Source organism: Sebastes fasciatus, chromosome 15, assembly GCF_043250625.1.
Source record: "Sebastes fasciatus isolate fSebFas1 chromosome 15, fSebFas1.pri, whole genome shotgun sequence".
Lineage (NCBI taxonomy): Eukaryota > Metazoa > Chordata > Actinopteri > Perciformes > Sebastidae > Sebastes > Sebastes fasciatus.
The window spans coordinates 25843070-25863413 of NC_133809.1; the positions used below are offsets into that span (position 1 = coordinate 25843070).

The following is a 20344-nucleotide window of genomic DNA, read 5'->3' on the forward strand; positions in this document are numbered from 1 at the left end:
TGATTTCCAATAATAAATATATACATACATTCGCATTCGCATGTTTTCTTTGTTCCTTTTTCCCTGATGATGGGCCTTGAGGCTAAACAAAAAAAACAAAACAAAAAAAAACAAACAAAAAAAAAATTGTGGAAGATTTGTGTATGAATTTGAAATTTGAAATTTATATATGTTTGAAAATTTGAGTGTTATTAGTGTAACACAAATGTGATGTTGTATATAGTATGTATGTGATAAATTAATGTACATGATTTCGGACCCCAGGAAGACTAGCTGGTGCCATTGGTATCAGCTAATGGGGATCCTTTTTAAATAAATAAAATAAAATAAAGCAAGCACATTTGCCCACTCCCAAGTTGATAAGACTATTGAATACTTGGCAAATCTCCCTTTAATGTACATTTTGAACAGATAAAAAATGTGCGATTAATTTGCAATGAATCGTGATTAACTATGGACAAACATGCGATTAATCTCGAATAAATATTTTAACCAACTGACAGCCCCAATTAGGAACTTTAGCATTAGAGTCAGAATTAGGAGTTTTTGGTATTTTATTTGTTGAGAAGTTCTCTGTACTGATAAGTCTGAGTGGAGCATTAAAGGAAAATGCTATTCATCTCTGACAAGCGGCAAGCTGGCTGAGATATATCTGTAGACCCAGCTGATGCCCAGCCTACGCGCACACAGTCTTCGCAGCTAAGTCGGAGCCCCCTAATGCACTTTAAGAGATCGGCATGTGGGCTCAGTTTCCTTCATCATCTTGGCAAGGACCAAGCACATACCTCAGGACCCCCACCGCTCAGCAGCAGCAACAACAGAGGTGCAGCACCTCAGGGAGCAGCAACATCTACGTCGGTTCAACACCTTCTCCAGACTCAACATACTCTCTTCTGCACACTAACCTGAAGGCACCTCAACCAGCCTCCACAACGACACACTCCACTCGTGGATTTTGTTATTAATCACAACCTTGTGTATGCTTTACCGTGCTGGCACTCACTCAAAAATGGTCAGTTTCTATTTCCATCCTAAGAAAATTCACAGCCAATTTGCGAGCAATTATTAAGCTAAACTCACGTACATAGATTTTTTTTGGCCGATGTGGGAGGCTAAAAGCGGAAATCATTATATGCACATGAGCTTTTTGCAGCTGCCGGAGAGGAGCGGGCAGCACAGATGACAGAGGCCACGTAGTGGAGGAGCAATTGAGTGCTTGGAGATAATGAACATATGTGTGAGTGCAGCTCAAGTGGCAACTACTTGTGGGGAAGTAACCCTCAGGAAGAGGGGGCCATAACGACCATCTGTCTCTCTTCCACATATGAGCCGGTGTGAGAATATCAATGGAAACATCCCTTAAACTGTGAGCAGTGACAGCTGTGCATTTTAGTTTGGTCATGGGAGATCAACAACAAGTCGAGCAAATATTAACCTCAGTGCGTGAAAATCCCATATTCTCAGACGTTTTGTTTGCTAGAGATTGTGTTTACGGCTTAGGAAAGCCAACAGGCAAAGCTATTTATTTACTAGATTGTGAAAATCTGGCAACATTATTTGTGCAATAGGTCTAGGAAAAGTCAAGAAGACACTTCACTGATTTTGTTTTTAACAAACTCATAATGACTGAAGTTCGAGCTTTCTATTGTTAGCAGTGGGAGAAGTTCAACAGAGATTGTGAGATTGTTTTGCTCATTAGGAAGAATGTTGCAGTATAAAACAAGATGAAAGTAACGAATTGATGGAAATGAACTTTGCACTACGACTGATCATTTATATTTTTTCAAAGAATCATAAGCAAACCCATTTGTGCCCACAGACTATATTATATAGTATGATGAGGAAAGAAATGCCACAACATTAGTTCTGATTGGTCAAAAGTCTTGGAATTTGGTACAGACATACTCTGGGCAGGTACATATATAACAGTACAACTTTGCAATTTTTAGATCACATGAAAAAGACAGAAATAGACAGAATGTTTTTGGCATCATTGGACAAAAATTAAATAATAACCTTTCAGCATGTTGTGATTCAAGTGTTCTGAGAGAAAAGTAGACTTCTGCTCCTCCTCATGGCTCTGTTTTCAGGCTTTAGAAAATCTAGCCCTGACAGGAGACTTTGGCCAATCACAGGTCATTTTAGAGAGAGAGTGTTCCTATTGGCTGTTCATTCAACGGAGGCAGCTGTCCATCACTCGCGAACGCCGATCAAACGTTCAGCCAGCGCTGATCAAATATGAATCAATATTTTGTTACTGTAATGTCAATTTCTCACCTCAAATGTTTTCAGAAACATCTTGTAGTGTACTGGTTAGCTGTAAAATGAGAAAGTTTGGTCCGGCTGGTGGGCGGTGCTTGGTATTTCCTCAACTATTTGTCAACATGGCTGCCGGGTCACAAACTTTCTAATAGATACCAAATACTTGATTGTGCTCCTTGTAGTTTCTGAGATATTGCCATTTTCTTATTACACTATATCTAGTCTTTGGGCATGTGGGACTACTGTTTTTCTTAAAATATAATGGAGTGTATTGCAAAAACAGTACTCCCTTGTGCCCAAAGACTACATATAGTATGATTAGAAAAACTCACTTTTCAACCAAATGGTTTGACTGATTTTCAAAATAATTCACATTTCACACTTGTGCTTAAAGGCAAGCCCAGAGAACATTAAATATAACATGAAAACATTAAAAAAATTGCGGGCACAAATGAGTTAACCTGTTAAGCCCCTGCCTTATTCCTCGGAAAAAAATGTGACTAAAATAACTACCCAAAATGAATCAACCATAAGGCTTACTGTAGATGAATATATCTAGTCTCATTTAAAAGGTTAGAAGCTAAGGAATAAGAATAAATAAAAAGTAAACTAAACTACATTTCCATGGAGATCACAATGTAGAGGCACTAACAAAAAATAAGATTTTTTTTTTTATCCTTGCCTAGTATAAAATCTTAATTTCAAAGGAAATATCACCATTAAAACAAAGATGCCATTGATAACGATGCAACCTAATGTATTCTACTTCTCTTTACTACAACTGGAACTGTACATTTGATGAAAATACATTAAAATACACCATTAATTATATAATTTATAAAGATATACTCAGGGGCTCTCCATGTTTTGTTCATGTATACTGTATACATACTGTCTATTTACTGGGAGATTTACTTCATAACAGTATTTATTTCCATATAGCTATGTTACAAATAGCATGAATATCAAACAAACCATCATGGGCCATACACAATATAAATCAAAACCAACACGATGCACATCGTTATTATAGTTCTAATATTGTCATTGGATTGGATGGATGACCTGATTGTCCTGCAAAGCCTCTTTCTCTTGGGACCCTAGTCCAATTCTGTAAAAGCAGGTTTTTAAGGTTTTGGAAAAGCGACCTCTCATCTCCCCTGTAGCAGCCTCCTAAGACGCCTCAATAACCAAAGTGCCATTCTACCATATGGTAATGCTGACTGGAGGAAGGTCTGATCGGAGGTGATTATACATCTGGAATGGTCCAACATAATTGGGGCTCAGGCTCCCTGCGGACAGCTGCAGAGCCTTTTTCTGCATTGCAAAACAAAAACCTGGATGATCAACCTGCCCCTGTACCCCCCCCCCCACCCCAACCCACCCCCTCTTCACCCCCTGCTGTCCTCTGAACTGTAATGGTCTGTGCGATAACGAGTACCAAACCGCCCATCCTGAAGCAGCGTAACCAATTTTAGAGGTGCCGAGGGAGAGGGCAACGAGTGAAAGTTCCCTTTTCATTCACCCCCCTCACTGTATGTAAAGTGTGGAGTTTCAGGCTAAAGGTGGCTCACCGGTGTTCAGGCTGTTGCGCAGGACATCTGTTCACTGGCTGCCAGCCAAAACCAGCGTGTTTCACAGATTGGCGCATGTGGGAACAAAGGCTGGTTTTCACTGCTGTGCTTCAATGCATACAGATTTATCTCCGCCGATTGTCTGTCCTCTGTATGCACTCCGTGTTGCGTATATAATGACTGAATGATGAATCAATGTCGGTCCTAAGTGCATAAATAAACTATTGGAACTGTCCTCAACTAAATAAATTCTTTATCACTCCTCGACAAACTGATTTATAAAAAATTGTTTCTCCATTAGTGTATTATCTTTGTCACTGTTCTTCCAGACAGACAAATTAGTCAGCTAATGAACTAAGAACACAGACAGTAGAACTGATCAGGCTTCATTAGTTACGTAGAGCAGATATAGACACCCAGTGAACCAGGTGACTGATACCTGGCATGTCCTGCAGACACAAACTCAAGTCTATTCTGAGCACAAACAACACGACTGTCAGAAAACATAAACATCGCCATACAGCTCACAATAAACTGACCATATTTCCAATAGTACCTCGTCTTGACACAGTTATGGTGTGCACACTAAATGTGTCACAGATGGGTCACACATAAAAAGAAAACAATCTTCATCCAAATGCACATGATTGTATTTTTCACTGGATTGTGCCAAACGGGGGCTTGAGAAAGAAGACTAGCTCGGGGCAATATTTTCTGTGTACAATCGTTTGTGCCGTCAAAGAAAACAAAACAGCAAAGAGAGAAACCATCAGGTCAACTTTAAAGGGGTAATTCGGGTGTTTTGAAGTGGGGTTGTATGAAGTACTTATCTTTAGTAGATGTATTACTTACAGTAGATGACGGTCGGCACGCCCCGAGTATCAAGAATCAGAAACGAGCATCGGCACCGGAGCAAAGCAATACAGTGCACTGCATGAGGGCGGCAGAAAAACATATTTCAGCCACCTAAAAGAAAGGCTCACCTAAAAAAATTGAAATCTATTTAAGTGTACGCCATATTTAATATATTTTCCGACTGCGAACTGAAATGAAAGTGAAACGTATCTATACTGTTTTTGTAATCTGAACCTGCTGGCTCTGGAGGGAGCCTAGATAAGTTTCAGTTCAGTTCCCAGTCGGAAAGGAGAAGGAAAGGGCTGTGTGACGGCAAGATAAAGCAGGGAAAATATAGCGTACATTTTAACGGATATCATGTTTTTTTAGGTGAGCCTTTCTTTTAGATGGCTAAAATATGTTTTTTTCTGCCGTCCCCATCCATAGCACTGTATTGCTTTGCTCCGATGTCGGTGATCCTGTGTGTTTCTCCAAACTGGGGGCACACTGACTGTCATCTCTGTAAGTAATACACCTACAACAGATAAGTACCTCATACGACCCCACTTCAATCACTTCAATGCACTAATAATAAAGTCCAATTAACATATGTGTATATTGTTTTCATCATCTGAGAAGTACCCTATCGCTTTATCCTCACAAAGCCTATCTAAGAACAGTGGCAGATTATGTGATGAGAAAGTCAAATGTGTTTTAAAATCCCTGGCTGGCTCAAATACTGGGTCACACTGCCTCTCTGGCCAGGTCAAACTTATTGAGCTACTTAAGGAACTTAAATTGAATCCAGTACAGTCATTTGGCTTCAGATCTCCAATTGTCTTTGACACTTCAACACAACAAGAACAGACACGGTTCACCTCTGTGATCTGAAAGAAAGTGAGCCAGAGATGTATGTCAACTATTTTGTATTCAGATAGCTAGAATCTGACTAACCAACACTCATAAATTTGGATTGTAATGTGTATGTATCTAGTAGAAGTCTTACACAGAGATACTCTGAAGAGTGAAAACAAATTTGATAAATTCACAATTCAGATATTATATTTTTTGCCTTCATAATTTTGACATTTTACATTTGTATGAATGCCTGTTTCATCTGACCTGCATGATGATTCCCCAAATAGCTGCAAGGAGATTTTTTTTGACACGACTGCAACATTTGTGTTGAGCTTTGTATTTCCACTTCAGTTTGACACTTGACTAATGGCTGCGTGGTCAGATGCCTGGAAGCTACAGATTAACTATTCAATATTTCTGGAGCAAACTGCCTTTAAAATTCTGGACATTTAGTAAGTGTCAAAAAATGTCAACATGTTAAATTTACATACTATACTAGAATATTGACTAAGGTCTCTCGTGTCTCCAGTCCGCAGGCTACTGGGCATTTTGTCAAGTAGTTACTAAAATATGAATGAAACAGTATCCTCCATTTCACCGAGGCTGCTCAGCAATTTTTCAATATAAGCTATTTCCTCACATGAAATAAACATTGTTTTTAGCTACGCTAGCAGCGTGGCTTTGGGGATGGCAGTGTCTGTCAGTCGGTCCACCTCTTTGGTCCAGACTGAAATATATCAACAATTATTGGATGGATTGTCATGAAATATTGGTACAGGCATTCATGTTCCCCAGAGGAAGAATCATAAGGACTTTGGTGATCCCCTGATTGTTCCTTTTACGCCATCATAATGTTGACATTTTTGTTTTGCATGAAATGTCTCTATAATTGTCGGATGGACTGTCATAAAATCTTGGTATGGGCATTCATGTTCCCCAGAGGAAGAATCCTACAGACTTTGGTGATCCCTTGATTGTTGCTATCAGAATGTTGCCATCAGAATGTTGACATTATTTGTCGCAAAAAGCCTCGACAATTATTGGATGTACTGTCATGAAATTTTGGTGCAGGCATTCATGTTTCCTATAGGATGAATCTTGTTGACTTTCGTGATCCCCTGATAATTCCTCCTGCGCCACCGTGAGGTTAAAATTTGTGGTTCGAAGTGAAATGTTTCGACATTTGTCGATCCGTTGGATGAATTACCATGTAATTTGGTGTAGACTTTGTGAATTTCGACGTCCCCCTTCCACCATCAGGTCAAAATTGAAATGTATTCAAATCGATTGATTAATCTATCTATACAACAGTTTGCTTTTCTTTACAATGCAGATTATAGAATTACAGAACCAAGAGTGGCTTGTTAACTTCGGACACTGCTTTGCTTTAATGTGAGACATTGTTTAAAATTTAGATTATCACCATTTGATTTGATTTTCCCACAGGGCACCTGGTATACTTTCCTATGCCCAGAATGACATTGATTTTGCATCGTGATATAAAATTATGATCTATTACTAAAGCTATGACTCAAGATTGGCCTTCCAGTAAACAATATGAGAGAAAATCTTTACAGTTAAGTGTCAATATCTAACAAACAAAGCTCCACTGTAGCTTATATTCTATTTATGTATATTATTGATAGTGTTGTTTTTATTCTGAAGGATTTTTCATTTGACAGCGACAAAGGGACAAATAAGAATTGTTTGTGAACGAGAAACAATAGGCAGGAAGGACGAAAGATGCAAAAGCTGTGACATTGTGAGCGTAGGCATGTACAATATACAGTTTTTATTGTGGTTTGCAGATATTTATTCCAAACAAATCTACATCAGATGATTTCGCTGATAAGTACTCTAAGCTCTCCATGACACATGGCTGCCTGTCTCTTGCCTGTATTGATTTTTTACAGAGGGTAATAAATGTTGTCCGACTTAGCCAAACTCCGGGTCACTACATTAAGCTATAAAAACCTTACAACTATCCTGCTGTGGGATGGGAAAACACATAAAAAGCCACAAGCGGATCTCCAATGAAATCATTCTACATATTAAATCGGGAATAAAAATGTCATGGTTACTGGCCGAAGCTCTTGTCGCGGTGTTTTATGTTTATATACGACCCCTTAAAAAATGGACAACCACTGTCACACTACATTCTTTTTTTTGCACTGGAAGAACAGCTTTCTATCTACCTTTGGGCTATGACGCAATACTGTACATTTCCGTTAAAAAATGAAATGCAATGCCTTTGCCAGTGGCTTTGTTTAAACAGCAATGTCTCAAACTTAATGATTTATTGATATTTAATCTCTACATTTTTAAATATGCTTATACTTGACATAATTTTGTCTGAGCAACTGCCATTTTTTTCTTGGCAAAGTAACACTGTGTACCGACTGTATACCTGAGAGACATAACAACAAGCTGCCAGGGAGATGAGGGCAAACAGGGAAAAAAAACACTATCTCTACCTCAGTATTTGCTTTGGTGCAAAATGCAACATGCAGCAAAAGGCTTTTTGTGAAATAAGGTGCTAAGCTTTTAATGTCTGAAATGTTCCTAGTGCTTTTGCCATTGGTTCAGTCATAAAAAACTAGGCCACTGTTGCTTTCCCCAAATTTCACCTTCCTCTACTCTTGTGTAAAACTTCCGCTGTCAGGAATGCACAATGCAACTTTGGGGAAATATGATTAGAGATTCTTAGATGAGACGGAAGGCCTATGAACACAAGGGGAAGGGTGGGAATAACAAACCATAGTACCTTATGTAACCTGTCTGTGGAGCAAGGGGGAAAGATAAAGAGAGAGTGCATGAGAGGGAGAGAATTGTGGAGTATGCAAGGTGAGGATGACAAGGGATAACTCATCTGTGGATATAATGATTTTTTTTCTCGAAAGTGCCTATATGAGGCTCAAATGTTCCATTTCTGAATCTTTTTATGAAGTCCCATTGGGAGCTGCCATCAAAACACTACAGAGATGCTGTAATAATATATCGTTGAGAAACCTGTGTGTATATATCAGAGGAGAGCACAATGATATAAATACGTAGAAAATATGTCGGACAATATTTGAAATGTGGCTGTGTGTAATTATATGCAGCATAATTAGATTGTAATGTAAAAATTATTCAATGTCTAATATACTGTATGTACAGAATCCCTGAGAGGCAAGTGAGAAATAAATTCTAATTCTAAATTGTTTTCTCTCTTGTGTTTATAACGTAAGAACAGGTGAAAAAAAAAAGTTTTTGCCAGGAAAATCTTTCTAAGTTAGTTTTATTCATTTGTGAAAACAGGCGAAAAAATTGCTTCGGCAGTTTATTTTTATTTTTTGTCAGGATCATTTTTTGTCATACTCATTTCGGCCACAGTAGGCATTTTAACTTCTCCATGCCCTTTAAACACAAGGCACATACTGTCTATTTTGGGTTAGCAAGCTATGTAAAGAAAACATGAATGCTTTTAGTATTATTTAGAAAATGGGGTAGTGGTGCACTTCAGTTTCTTTTGGCTGACATGATTATTACAACAACAAACACTTAGAAAAAAAAAAAAGAATCACCTGGCAAAACTTTTTTTTTTACAGATTCATTTTTTTAAAGAAATTTGAAAAGCATCCTAGAAAAATCTTTTTTTTATCCCACCTGTTAAGTCATAAACAGAGGAGAGAAATCTTTTTAGATCAGACTTGGTTCACCAGATTTTTTTTTCTCTCTCTTGCCTCTCAGGGTTTCCGTATGCATTGTAATGACAAGATCTCTTTCATTTTCCTAACTATTTTTTTTGCCCTGTAGTCATGACTATTCTCTTTTTTCCTGTGTCAATTTGCCTGGCAGGTTTTATCATGGGATGTTGACTAATGTGCATATAATAGCAGGCTTACAGAGGGAGAATGTATTAGTCAATGGAAAATAATGCTGCTACCTCCTTTCTCTGGAAGCTGGTATAAAAGGAAGCAGGAACAGTGGTGGCTGATGCTACAAAGAATCACATTTGCATTTGAAACGTCAAAATAGCAAAGACGGCTACTTGGGAGCCAGAGCAGACAGAGAATATGTCAAGAAAATAAAAAAAATGTATTCCCTTAGATGCCCTCTTAGCCACTGTGTCTGAGCTATCACCCACACCCTCTTCTTTGTTTTGGCTGGGATGAAAACCTGCATAGTGTTTGGCTCTATTTAATACAGGCTTTACTGCATATGCTGTCTGATACATTTAAATCTATAGCACAGACAATCAATTGTTTCAAGTTACAGAACAATAAACCGATCTGAGATTTGCTTTTGGTTAGAATACAAATCTGTGGAGCATTGGGTCACAATGGCACATGTTTGCCAGCATACCACATATGGCACATAATGACTCCTTCCCTGTCCTTGACATGCTATGAACTGTACAACACCGTTGGCCAAAAAGCAGAACATTCGAATTCTAAACTGCCTTTGTCTTTTCTCCAAATAATCTCCAGCAACTGCAGCCCTCCTACTGGCAGCGCTCCAGGACCAAGAGCTACAGTATAAGGATGCCATCAGCCCTGGCTCTGTGGTGACCACGGTTCCGGAAGCTGGAGGTCAGCTCTGGCGAGCAGTAAGTGCAGGAGCGGAGGAGTTATAAAGGCCTGCCAGGGACGAATGCAACGCTTTGCCAATGAGAGGTCCTCGAGGTGACCCATCTCTCTTACTCTAGTTTAGCTTTGCTCATTGAAGGACCCACAAAACATGGTTGTATGAGACTTTCTGTGAGGTGAATGTCTTCCTGTTCCAAAACAAAAATGTGACTCAGAAAATAGAATAAAAAAATTATAATTGCACTAATAAAATAAAATAAAGTGGCACTTGGATCATTGCATAACAAAAAAGTGATATTACACTTAAATTAGATGATCCTGTGATCCATGATTACATTAGCATTTAACCTAAATAAGCATACAGCAAGATGATATAATTTTTATATTTTGTATTTCTTTTTTTTTGAAGCTACAGTGGGCTAGGATAAATTACCCGCTTTGAATGTTATCAGCCAATGAATGGGCATTATCAGCCTATATGGGTTAGAAGGGGCCTGCTACACCTGCTAGTAGGTTCAGGAGGCTGTTATCCTTTATTCACAAGGTTAATCACCGATAGGAATATAAGAAGACAACGCTGAACACTAGTGGCCGTAGTAATTATGATGGGGGTGGATGGAGGGGTCAAACAAACACAGGACTTTCACCGGGTTCGTAAGTTACGTAACAAGCGTACTTATTTCAATCCAAAACACAATCTTTACTGAAACTTAACCAAAGGCCTGTACTATGAAGAAGGATTTGGGCTAAGTGAGGTAACTTCAGGGTTAACCCTGGGATTTCAGTCTTACGATGGTGGTTCACTTCTTACCGGAGTAGATCGCCATGGTAACTTATGCTGAACACCTAACCTGCTCCTGAGCAGGTTATGTTCCTGATGAGAGATCAACTCGTATAAAGGCACTGCATACGGACCAAAGCAACAGTTTAAACTGACAAATGCAGGAAGGACAGCTGTCTGTATGCTGTGGGTGATTACCACTTTGATTTATGTTTTTATATTTATATTTTTATTTGCTCCGCCAGAGTCAGGGACGCATCTGAAAGAAGGCTGAAATAGTCATACATTACATAACATTAGCAAATGGCATAATTAAGTGTAATGCTTTCATTCATTGTATTCTGAAAGTTATTTATATATCACTGCCAACTATCTAGACAACTTTATCTGAGAAGATACCCTGGGTATGTTGAACTTGCTTCGTAGTACAGACCTCAAGTAGTTTTGTTGCCTAAACCCAAAGTTGTTTTGTTTCAATTCACAACGTTAAGTTTCACTTTTGCTTTCACAATGTGGTAGGTTCAGTTTGGCTCGTCTGAAGCATTAGAATGACAGTGGTAACCACAGATAACGGCCATTAAATTGCCTGAAAATATTCTAAATGTGTGCACCTGGATAAAACCTAATAGCTCGAGAGGAAAAACTGCTTCACTAGGAAAATAAGGTTCTCTTTAAGTGGTTCATATCACTTTAAAAGCCTATTTATCCAACAAACTCAGAATGAAAGGACTCTGCCCCCTCTGCCTACTGCTAACACTAACAGACTGCAACCTGCGCTTACTTCAGAGAACAGCTGTTTTATGACATTATGGTTATTTTTATTACGAAAGGTTATTTTGGATTTAAAGGGCAAACATTTCTAATTGAATACTCAAACAACGGAACTCACCTGGTTTGCACCCCCCGTGGAAGCAACACATTATATATTACCATACACTGATTGAAGTCATGACCATGTATTTAATTATCAAGGAGAGGAAAACATGCACATTCTCAAAATTGTTTGTGGTGCTGGGAGTAGATCCCCTCCAATATGTACTTTTTCAAAAAAATGACTTGCTCCCGCACACACTTTTCCCTGCTTTACTAGTCAACGTTTCGGTCAACAAGGACCTTCATCAGGACATTAAAAATAAAGCAGAGAAAAGTGGGAGCAAGTCATTTTTTTTGAAAATGTATTTAATCATATCTTAAAAAAAAACAGATCTTGGACATGCGACTAGTGAGAGTTAAAAGCATCTTTCATCATTCTAACCTGTCTCATACACAGTTCATATTGATTTCTTTATTATAATTTACAAGAAAAGTAATGCAGCAGTAGGCCATTATTCAACTTGCTAAGTGTATCCTCTGCGAACACACAGACGCCTATGATGTCAGTGTTGAGGTCGTTTTTTTCATTTTTTTTTTCATTTATGGGACTGTAAATTGAATAATTAGGTTAGTGGCAAGAATAATCCTTTTTACTTACAAGGATTACAGCTGCTTCAATTAGAAAGAAAAAGGCAGCCGACTGTCTCCATTGTGTGTGACAACTTTCATCATGACCGAGACAGTAACAATGAAGTCTAATTGTCCGTGTACATTCAGATTGTATCTATCGTTAAGCCTTATTTTGGTTCATGTATTTATACGTTTTAAACAAAGAACAGATTTGTTTAACTGCATGCTGTAACATCCAGCGAATCATGTTCAGTTTGTTACTTTTTGACACTTTTGTGATGCTGCGGTAATTCTATTCCTCATGCACTACGGGTGGTGTCGGAGAGAATGTGCAGCCCGGCTGATATTATATATCACTTGCCATAATGTTCCTACTGTATGTCAAAATCGAGCATTAACACTTTCCACCTTTGAGGCTTCCTTCCCCCGCATTACATAAGCTGGATCAGTTTTAAGATTATGGTTTCTCTAATGCCGCGCTTTAAATGACATCCGACACTTTCCACACTAACGCATCGTTGCCCTTTGTCACACTGGGTGGTTCTGATAACTACACACATTGCATTGAACATTACATTAATGCGCTTTGCAACTGAGGCCATTTGGTGCCAGTAAATGAATGCACACAACACTATATGTTATCCAGCATGTGCATGTGGATGTGAGTGTGTGTAATGGGACGGGGGTGTGAAGGAATAAATAAGACATCTGTGATGAGATATAGCAGCAGTGTTAATGCATCACCTGTGACCGCGCCTACAAAACAAGACTGCCTGGATAATTTACCACAGCCAGATACAGTCACAGTACACGAAATGAGACATCACACATGCGTGTGCAAACACAGTTCCTGTGGAGATATATATTTATATATAAATCCTGCAGCCCTCCCCCTCTTCTCATCCTGTCTCTCTTTCACTGCTGACCGAGACACTTGGAATGCTGAAATTCACTGTGAGAGCTGACACTGTTTGATGAGTCAAGTACTTTGTTGCCTGTCTTCAGAGGTCCTAAATATGCTTCCCTCAGGTATAGTTATGCACTGTATGATGAAATCTGAGGCAGGGGTTTGAGGGAAGACGTAATAAAATAGCTAACCTTAAAATTCTACTTGCATAGTGGTGAACAGGCAGATTCTTGTAACCATAGACGAACGCGGTGACCGCTTTGTGTGTTCCGCCACCTAGCGCCGCCGTCATTACTGCGATGGCAAGTTGTAATGACTCTGATGTTGGCTAACAGTATTAACTGGTGACTTTCAGCCCGAATGCGTCAGTGGTTGCTCATAGAAACCTACATACATGGTTGGCGTGGATAATAAACACATATGAGTATGTATTTATCTTGATTAAATCAAAATTGAAGGCATTGACGAGGACACAGATGCCGTCGCTACAAGCAATCATGACGCGTTCGGCTGAGAGTCACCAGTTAACACGGATAGCAGGCCCTTTTTAAGTGTTCTGTTTGTGATGCCGACTGAATGACGTTTACTTCGTGGTCATTAAAGCTGAAGTAGGTGAGATTGGAGCAAATATGATTAAAAAAAAACTATTTTTATAAAACGGTAGCTACATCCTAACAGTAGTGCATGAAACAGGTAACCTGAAAAAAAATTAGGTGCCTCTGTGTTCTCCGGTGCTCCTAACGGCATCTGCAAGATTTCACAGACCGGGAGAAAACAAGCAGTAAGAGCTGATCTGAGGTCTGCTGTCCATCTGCTGTCTATGAGAGCCGGCTGTCAATCACTCGCGAACTCCGACCAAACGGTCAAACTAGGCATCAAATATGAATCATTATTATGTTACGTTAATGCCTATTTCTCGCCTCAAATGTTTTCAGAATCATCTTGTAGTGTACGGTCTAGCTGTAAAATGAGAAAGTCTGTGTCGTGGTAGCCATTGTGAATTCTCTTGAAGGAACGCTTAACTACCGGTCACATGACCGGAGCACAACCGACAGGAATGCTCTCTCTCTGAAATGACCTACGATTGGCCAAAGTCTCCCGTCACGGGCTAGATTTTTTTAAAGCCTGAAAACAGAGCCATGAGGAGGTGCAGAAGTCTAGTTTTCTCTCAGAACATTTGAATTACAATATGCTGAAAGGTTATTATGGATTTTTTTCCCAATGATGCAACAAAACATACTGCCTACTGCTGGTTTAAGGTTGTATTGTTTATCTTGGTGTTATTGGTGGAGCTACTGTAGTGTGGCATGGACGTGATACAATGGATGTGATATAATGTATTAAATATACTGTCAGTAGGCAACTTTATTTACTAACAATAAGCGCACACTGCAATATAATACAGGGGCATGTACTGTAAATGTTATTTATTGATAAGGAAGCACAATAAACATGTGACTTTCCACCATGGGTCCCATTCAAATAAATGTATGATAACCATGTTTACTGGACCAAACCTGAGCTCCATTTTGCATCACCGTTGGCATTCTGTCAATGTGACACTCTTCCTCAGACTGCTTGTTGAAGTTTGATGTTTTGGTTTTGCAGCTGGTTTATATTCACAAGTATATCCAGCACGTTTGGTAAGATGCAACACTCGACTTGCACAGCAGGTTCCAACCTTGACCTGTCTAAAATATTTTTTTCACTCTAAAAACTGTCTAGGTTACCTTTTATTTCACCCTCTTTCAATTCGTCACAGAAAATCAAGCAACATTTTTTTTTTTAATAAAGCAGAGGATGGAGCATTATCCATTGAGAATCGACTCACAGAGATTGTGTTTGCGCTTGGACAATTCCATCAGATGTGACGCAACATTAACGCAACGGAGCAGCTTTCGGAGGTTTCAAAGCAAGCACTCCCTCAGCGGCTGATGGCTGTAGTGGAGCTGCAGCTTGGGCCATTGTTTCAGAGTTAATCAGACGCTTTCTTGATTGAGAATTTCGTAAAGAAACAAGTTGTTACATTTAGAGGTGCAACAGTATTTACTGGGGGCATCTCTAATCTATTTTTCCATTAGCGTTAAGAAGAATCAACAGAGATAATAATACTGCAAGATTGTGTGTGGGCAGCTTCCAAATAGTGCCGAGTTACATCACATGCTGCGTGATATGGATAGTTTGGTTTCATTTGGACATGGCGGTCTCTGCTTCAACCTGGGATTTATTTTTAATACAAAGTTTAACTGAATGAAATGAAGCCTCATAAGTTTGAATCAATCTTCAAGTAAGGAGGATTTTGTTAAATGATCAGTGTAGGAGGATGTTTAGTTTCCCTCTTGGCTAACCCATGTGCCAATATCCTGACAACTAAATTAAACATAAAACACGTCAAAACAGGATTAAAATTCAAGGGGCAAGGTTTGACAATTAGTAGGCTGACTGATTCTTCCAATGTCCGCAGGTGGCCCTTCTCGCTTTTGTTATTGCCCCCTCTTTTATGATATGAGCGTCCTCCCGTCGGAGGAGTTTGGCTGAGCGAGTCTCCAAAAGGCAGAGATGGCGTGGGCGGATGGCAGCCTCTGACTACAAATGAGAGCACACAAACGCACAGTCTAATCCGTCACACATGTAATGAGCGCGTCCCTGCTATGCTCCCCTTAAGAAGACACACCATTCGCATAAACACACACAAACACTAACGCACATTCACTCCCACACACAGACAGCAGCAGAGAGAGGAGAGATTAAAGCATGACATCCGTATGATTCCAATGCCCTTAAGATATTGCACACACAAGCGGCATGAAACAGAGTTGCTCTTTGTATTCTGACTTCCTACACATGAAAGAACCAAAGTAAGGCCATGCTAATCAGGGCAGGCCACACATGGATATGGCCGCGCATATAAAGCATTGAGAGGAGAAACTTTTGAACTAAGTGTTGTCCTAGCCTCTGCCACCCTGTTGCTCTCAGTGTGAGACACAGATCTCTGCAAAGCCTCCAGTGAGAAGCCACAATGAGAGGAGCACAGACCTGTTAATTAAGGATTAGTAACACATGATAGCTGATTGTAACCCAGCCGTGTTTTAAAACAACCCACCTTCCCCTTTTACCCGGCCAGCTCTCTCTCTCTCTCTCTCTGTCTTAGTCAATCTCCATATAAAAAGGCTTTCGATGAGGGTGCCATCATTTGATTGTGCTTGAACGTTTTCTATCTCTGCCTCTAATGGAACACATTTACACAGGTTTGGGAACGGAGTATCCACGATGAAGCTCTCGGCTGGCACACAAGTGTGCACGTACTGTATACTGTATTCAGGACTCCGACTCAGTGAATCTGAGCATGATGCTTAGAAATCCCATAAACAAAGCTGATGCCAAGGGAAAGGTTACATGTGGATAGTTATGACCATAGACTGTATGTAAGAAGTGGACTTAGTCACCGTGACGTCTTGGTGTTTGGCCGTCACCATCTTGGTGTTGTCATAACTTTTACACAAATATAATGAAACAAATATTGTTTCAAAGTTTTCTGAATCTGCTCTTTTAGGGCAAACATTTCCAGAAGAATTAAATGCTCAGACGAAGGCTGTGATATGTGTAAATAATAAAATAATCTAGTAATAATAATGGTCCAAAATGATGTAAAATTCGATAGTTATACTGTAGGTCAAAAACCTTCAAAGGACCCCCAAACCAAATATCTCTCTAAGTATCTTTTATTCACTGTAAGAATTCAGAATGTGTCTCTTTATCCTGCTGCATAATATGTCGGGGCATCCTGACTGAGACACTGCTCCTAAAACCTGAATGATACCCTACTATAGGCTACAAATAACACAGGAAAGCACTTCAGCTGTTAACACTAAACACACCAGCTTAACCCTATAATGTTTCATTTGGAATATTATTGTCTATTATTGAGTATTATCGGCCTACTATAGAAGATGCATAGCCCAGGTGTGATAATATAGCAATAAAATCACAGCTGATTATGACTGACACAGTATAACATGCTTAAAGAAATAATGAATAAATAGGAATAGGTCCCAAGAGATTGCTGATAGCTGCTGATAAACACGCCAACATGTGGATAAGAGAGTACTGGCACTGTGTTTAATCAAATCAATCTGTTTTTTCCCAGTGCAAGCTCAAATTCAGTCTTCTAGTGCACTATACGTGTATAAAACAGGTGCTTACCCTGTGATGCGCGGCAGCGTGTCAGTGGAGAAGAGGGCAAGTGGCACTTTGTCCCGCTCTATGAGCCATATGGTGTATTGTCCACTTTGCTTGGGATGGAGGAACACAGCCATGTCCAGGCTACAGGGACCCTGGCCCCCCCACAGCCAAGGACTCAGCACCCAGGGGCCGCCAAAGGCTGAGCTGTTCACCCACAGGAACTGGCCTGAGGGAGAGAGAGACAAAGACAAAGAACTGTAGAAGAGAGCAGTGCTGCAGATTGGGTGTACTGGGAGGAAACATAAAAGGACACTGGGTTAGAGACTTTATCGATCTCAGATCGAGCGCAAATCAGCAGTAGCGAGAAAGCTTGAAAAATTATCTGCAATTACGATCTCATGACACGTCATGCTGTTACAGTATGAACAGATACCAGATGAGTGACGGGCTATCATTTCAAATAGTTTTGAGGCAATGGCTGAGAGAAGCACTTGATGAAAATTCATGAAATAAAGCTGCTTTGAAAAAAGAGCAGTCAATGACATCCCTTGCCCCAAAAAAAAGAAAGAGGGGGTAGCGGGTGGAAAATCAAAGCACAGTTTTTTTTCTAGCTTTGATATGAAGTCCCATTTCACTTTCAAACCTATTGCGCTTGTTCAAGCTAGAAGTTCATCAGAGACTGAGAGCTGTGTGTGTATGTGGAAGCACAGAGAATCTCAACTTGAAAGGAGGAAAATTCATTTTTAATATGCTCGGTTAAGAAAAGTAGTGTTGATGAGGGGAAGCTGAGGAACGCAAAGCAAAAATCTCGCAGAATAATTGATTTTAATCATTCTCAGGAACCAATCAAGGTGAGCTTGCCCTGCGTGTCAGTGCAGGGTCGTGAGGTGCGCTCGATGCAGCAGTTGCAGTTGTAGAAGTTGTAGAAGTTGTAGAAGTTGTAGGATATATCAAGAAAATGTTTCAATATAGGGTTGATTTATTCCCTTGTCTTTCCTTTTAAAGTTTGTTTCCATTTCCAGGCAGCACTCTTGCGTCTCTTAGATAATAGTAAAACCAGCTTCCCAAGTGTCAGATTAAAGTGTACTTCTCTAACTGGGACACGCGTGTCTCCTAGTGTATGTCAGCCGTTGCACTCAAACAGCCTTTTGCCATTAGCTGTGTATGCAATTTGTATGTTGGTACTTAGACAGAGGAAGGATGGGAGAATAGGGCTGTACAAAGTCTTGATGTTTGGCATGGTGAGTGGGTCTCTTATTCAATCTTGGATAAGACCGATGAATGTTTATATATATATATATATATATATGTATATATAACAAATAATTATATACTGTAAATATAACTAATTACACATGTTTGCATGTATATACTGTAGTAGGGCTGTCAATGGCTGTCAGTGTGCTGACTTGACTATGACTTGCCCCAAACTGCATGTGATTATCATAAAGTGGGCATGTCTGTAAAGGGGAGACTTGTGGGTACCCATAGAACCCATTTTCATTCACATATCTTGAGGTCAGAGGTCAAGGGACTGGCCATGCCAGTTTTTCCTCACCAAAATTTTGCATAAGTTTGGAGCGTTATATAACCTCCTTAGCGACAAGCTAGTATGACATGGTCGGTACTAAACCTTAGCTTTTCTAGATTCATATGATACCAGTATCTTCACTCTAGCTTTAAAATGCGTTACAACCTCAAAATCCTAAATTGCGTTGAAGATATTAGTGGCGTTTAAATGAATTTGCATTAACTCGTTATTATCGTGTTAACTTTGACAGCCCTGGTATGAAGTGAAATCTGATTTAATTAAGCGACATTATTTCCATCCGTCTTGCAAGTCTAAAATGTTTAAATAACCGCAAGGGTATAAATAGAGACAATTGAATTATTGAATTGAATAATTATATTAAGACAAACAGAGGACTTCATTGTAGACATGGGCAGGAAACAGTTTTACTCTCCTCCTTTCATCCGTCCCTCATATCCAGTGCTTTCCTTTATCCCCTGAGGTTGCTGAAAAACTGGTGAATTTGGAGGCCTTCAAATCGGAGCGTTCCGGATAAGCCTCATTTGCTCTCCCTTCCACATTTGCATGCTTCTTACACAAAGGGTCCAGTCAATTTGGGAAGGACAATCCGAGTGCTTACAACAAGTTTGCCGGCAATGTGGACTGGACCCATTTACAACAAACCCAGCGGCGATTTCATATAAAGGCTTTAAGACTCAGCCTGCAAGAGCCTTTGGGCCTGAAGGCAGAAACCTATTAACTCTTGTTTCCCAGTCCAAATAAGATGAAGAAATACGTGCTTGGGAGCAATTATCGGCAGGGTAGAAATTATAACTGCGACCGCAAAGGAAAGACTGTAATTCCATTAGTAGGTTTCTGCCTCAGCTTCACCTGTGAATACTGCTGCCCAACAGAGCTTGATGCCCTCATTTACTGCATCACAAGGCCTGGTTCAACTGCCTGTCGGTCCCAGTCTGCATGGTGCAACATGAGCATCGGTGGGGGTTTAAGCAGTATAGACGGAGATGATTTTAAAACCAGCTTGGCATAAAAACAAAAAATCACCATAATATAAGAGAGTGGTTCCCAACCTTTTTTCCTTGAAGCTGCCCCTACTTGTATCTAAGAAAATCTGAGCTCCCCTGCCCCATATTTTCCGACGTCATCACACCGACGTCAAAAACATTACAATTCCTCGAACGAAATCCTCAGTTTGAATAGAGTGATATTAGATGTATTTATTAAATCAGCTTACTTTAATGAATAGAACTTATCAGTTTTTTCCACAAACATAAAGTGATGACATCTTGGCAAATTTGCCAAGCAAATACAGATACATAATCTGATTTTTTTTTTAATGATTTAATACATTTCCTATAAAAGTGTTGGAGACAAGTTTTTGTTATTGTGGTTAAATAAATG

The 20344-nt window shown here is 39.6% G+C and overlaps 1 protein-coding gene across 3 annotated transcripts in view; it reads right to left on the reverse strand.

Moving 5' to 3' along the window:
- The window catches only part of alk (ALK receptor tyrosine kinase), a 484391-nt gene that overhangs the window by 189886 nt on the left and 274161 nt on the right, over positions 1-20344 (reverse strand). For all 3 annotated transcript variants that reach the window (XM_074661350.1, XM_074661348.1, XM_074661351.1), the window contains exon 4: positions 17434-17638. In XM_074661350.1, the coding sequence (XP_074517451.1) occupies positions 17434-17638 (205 nt within the window). The remainder of the gene's footprint in view (positions 1-17433; positions 17639-20344) is intronic.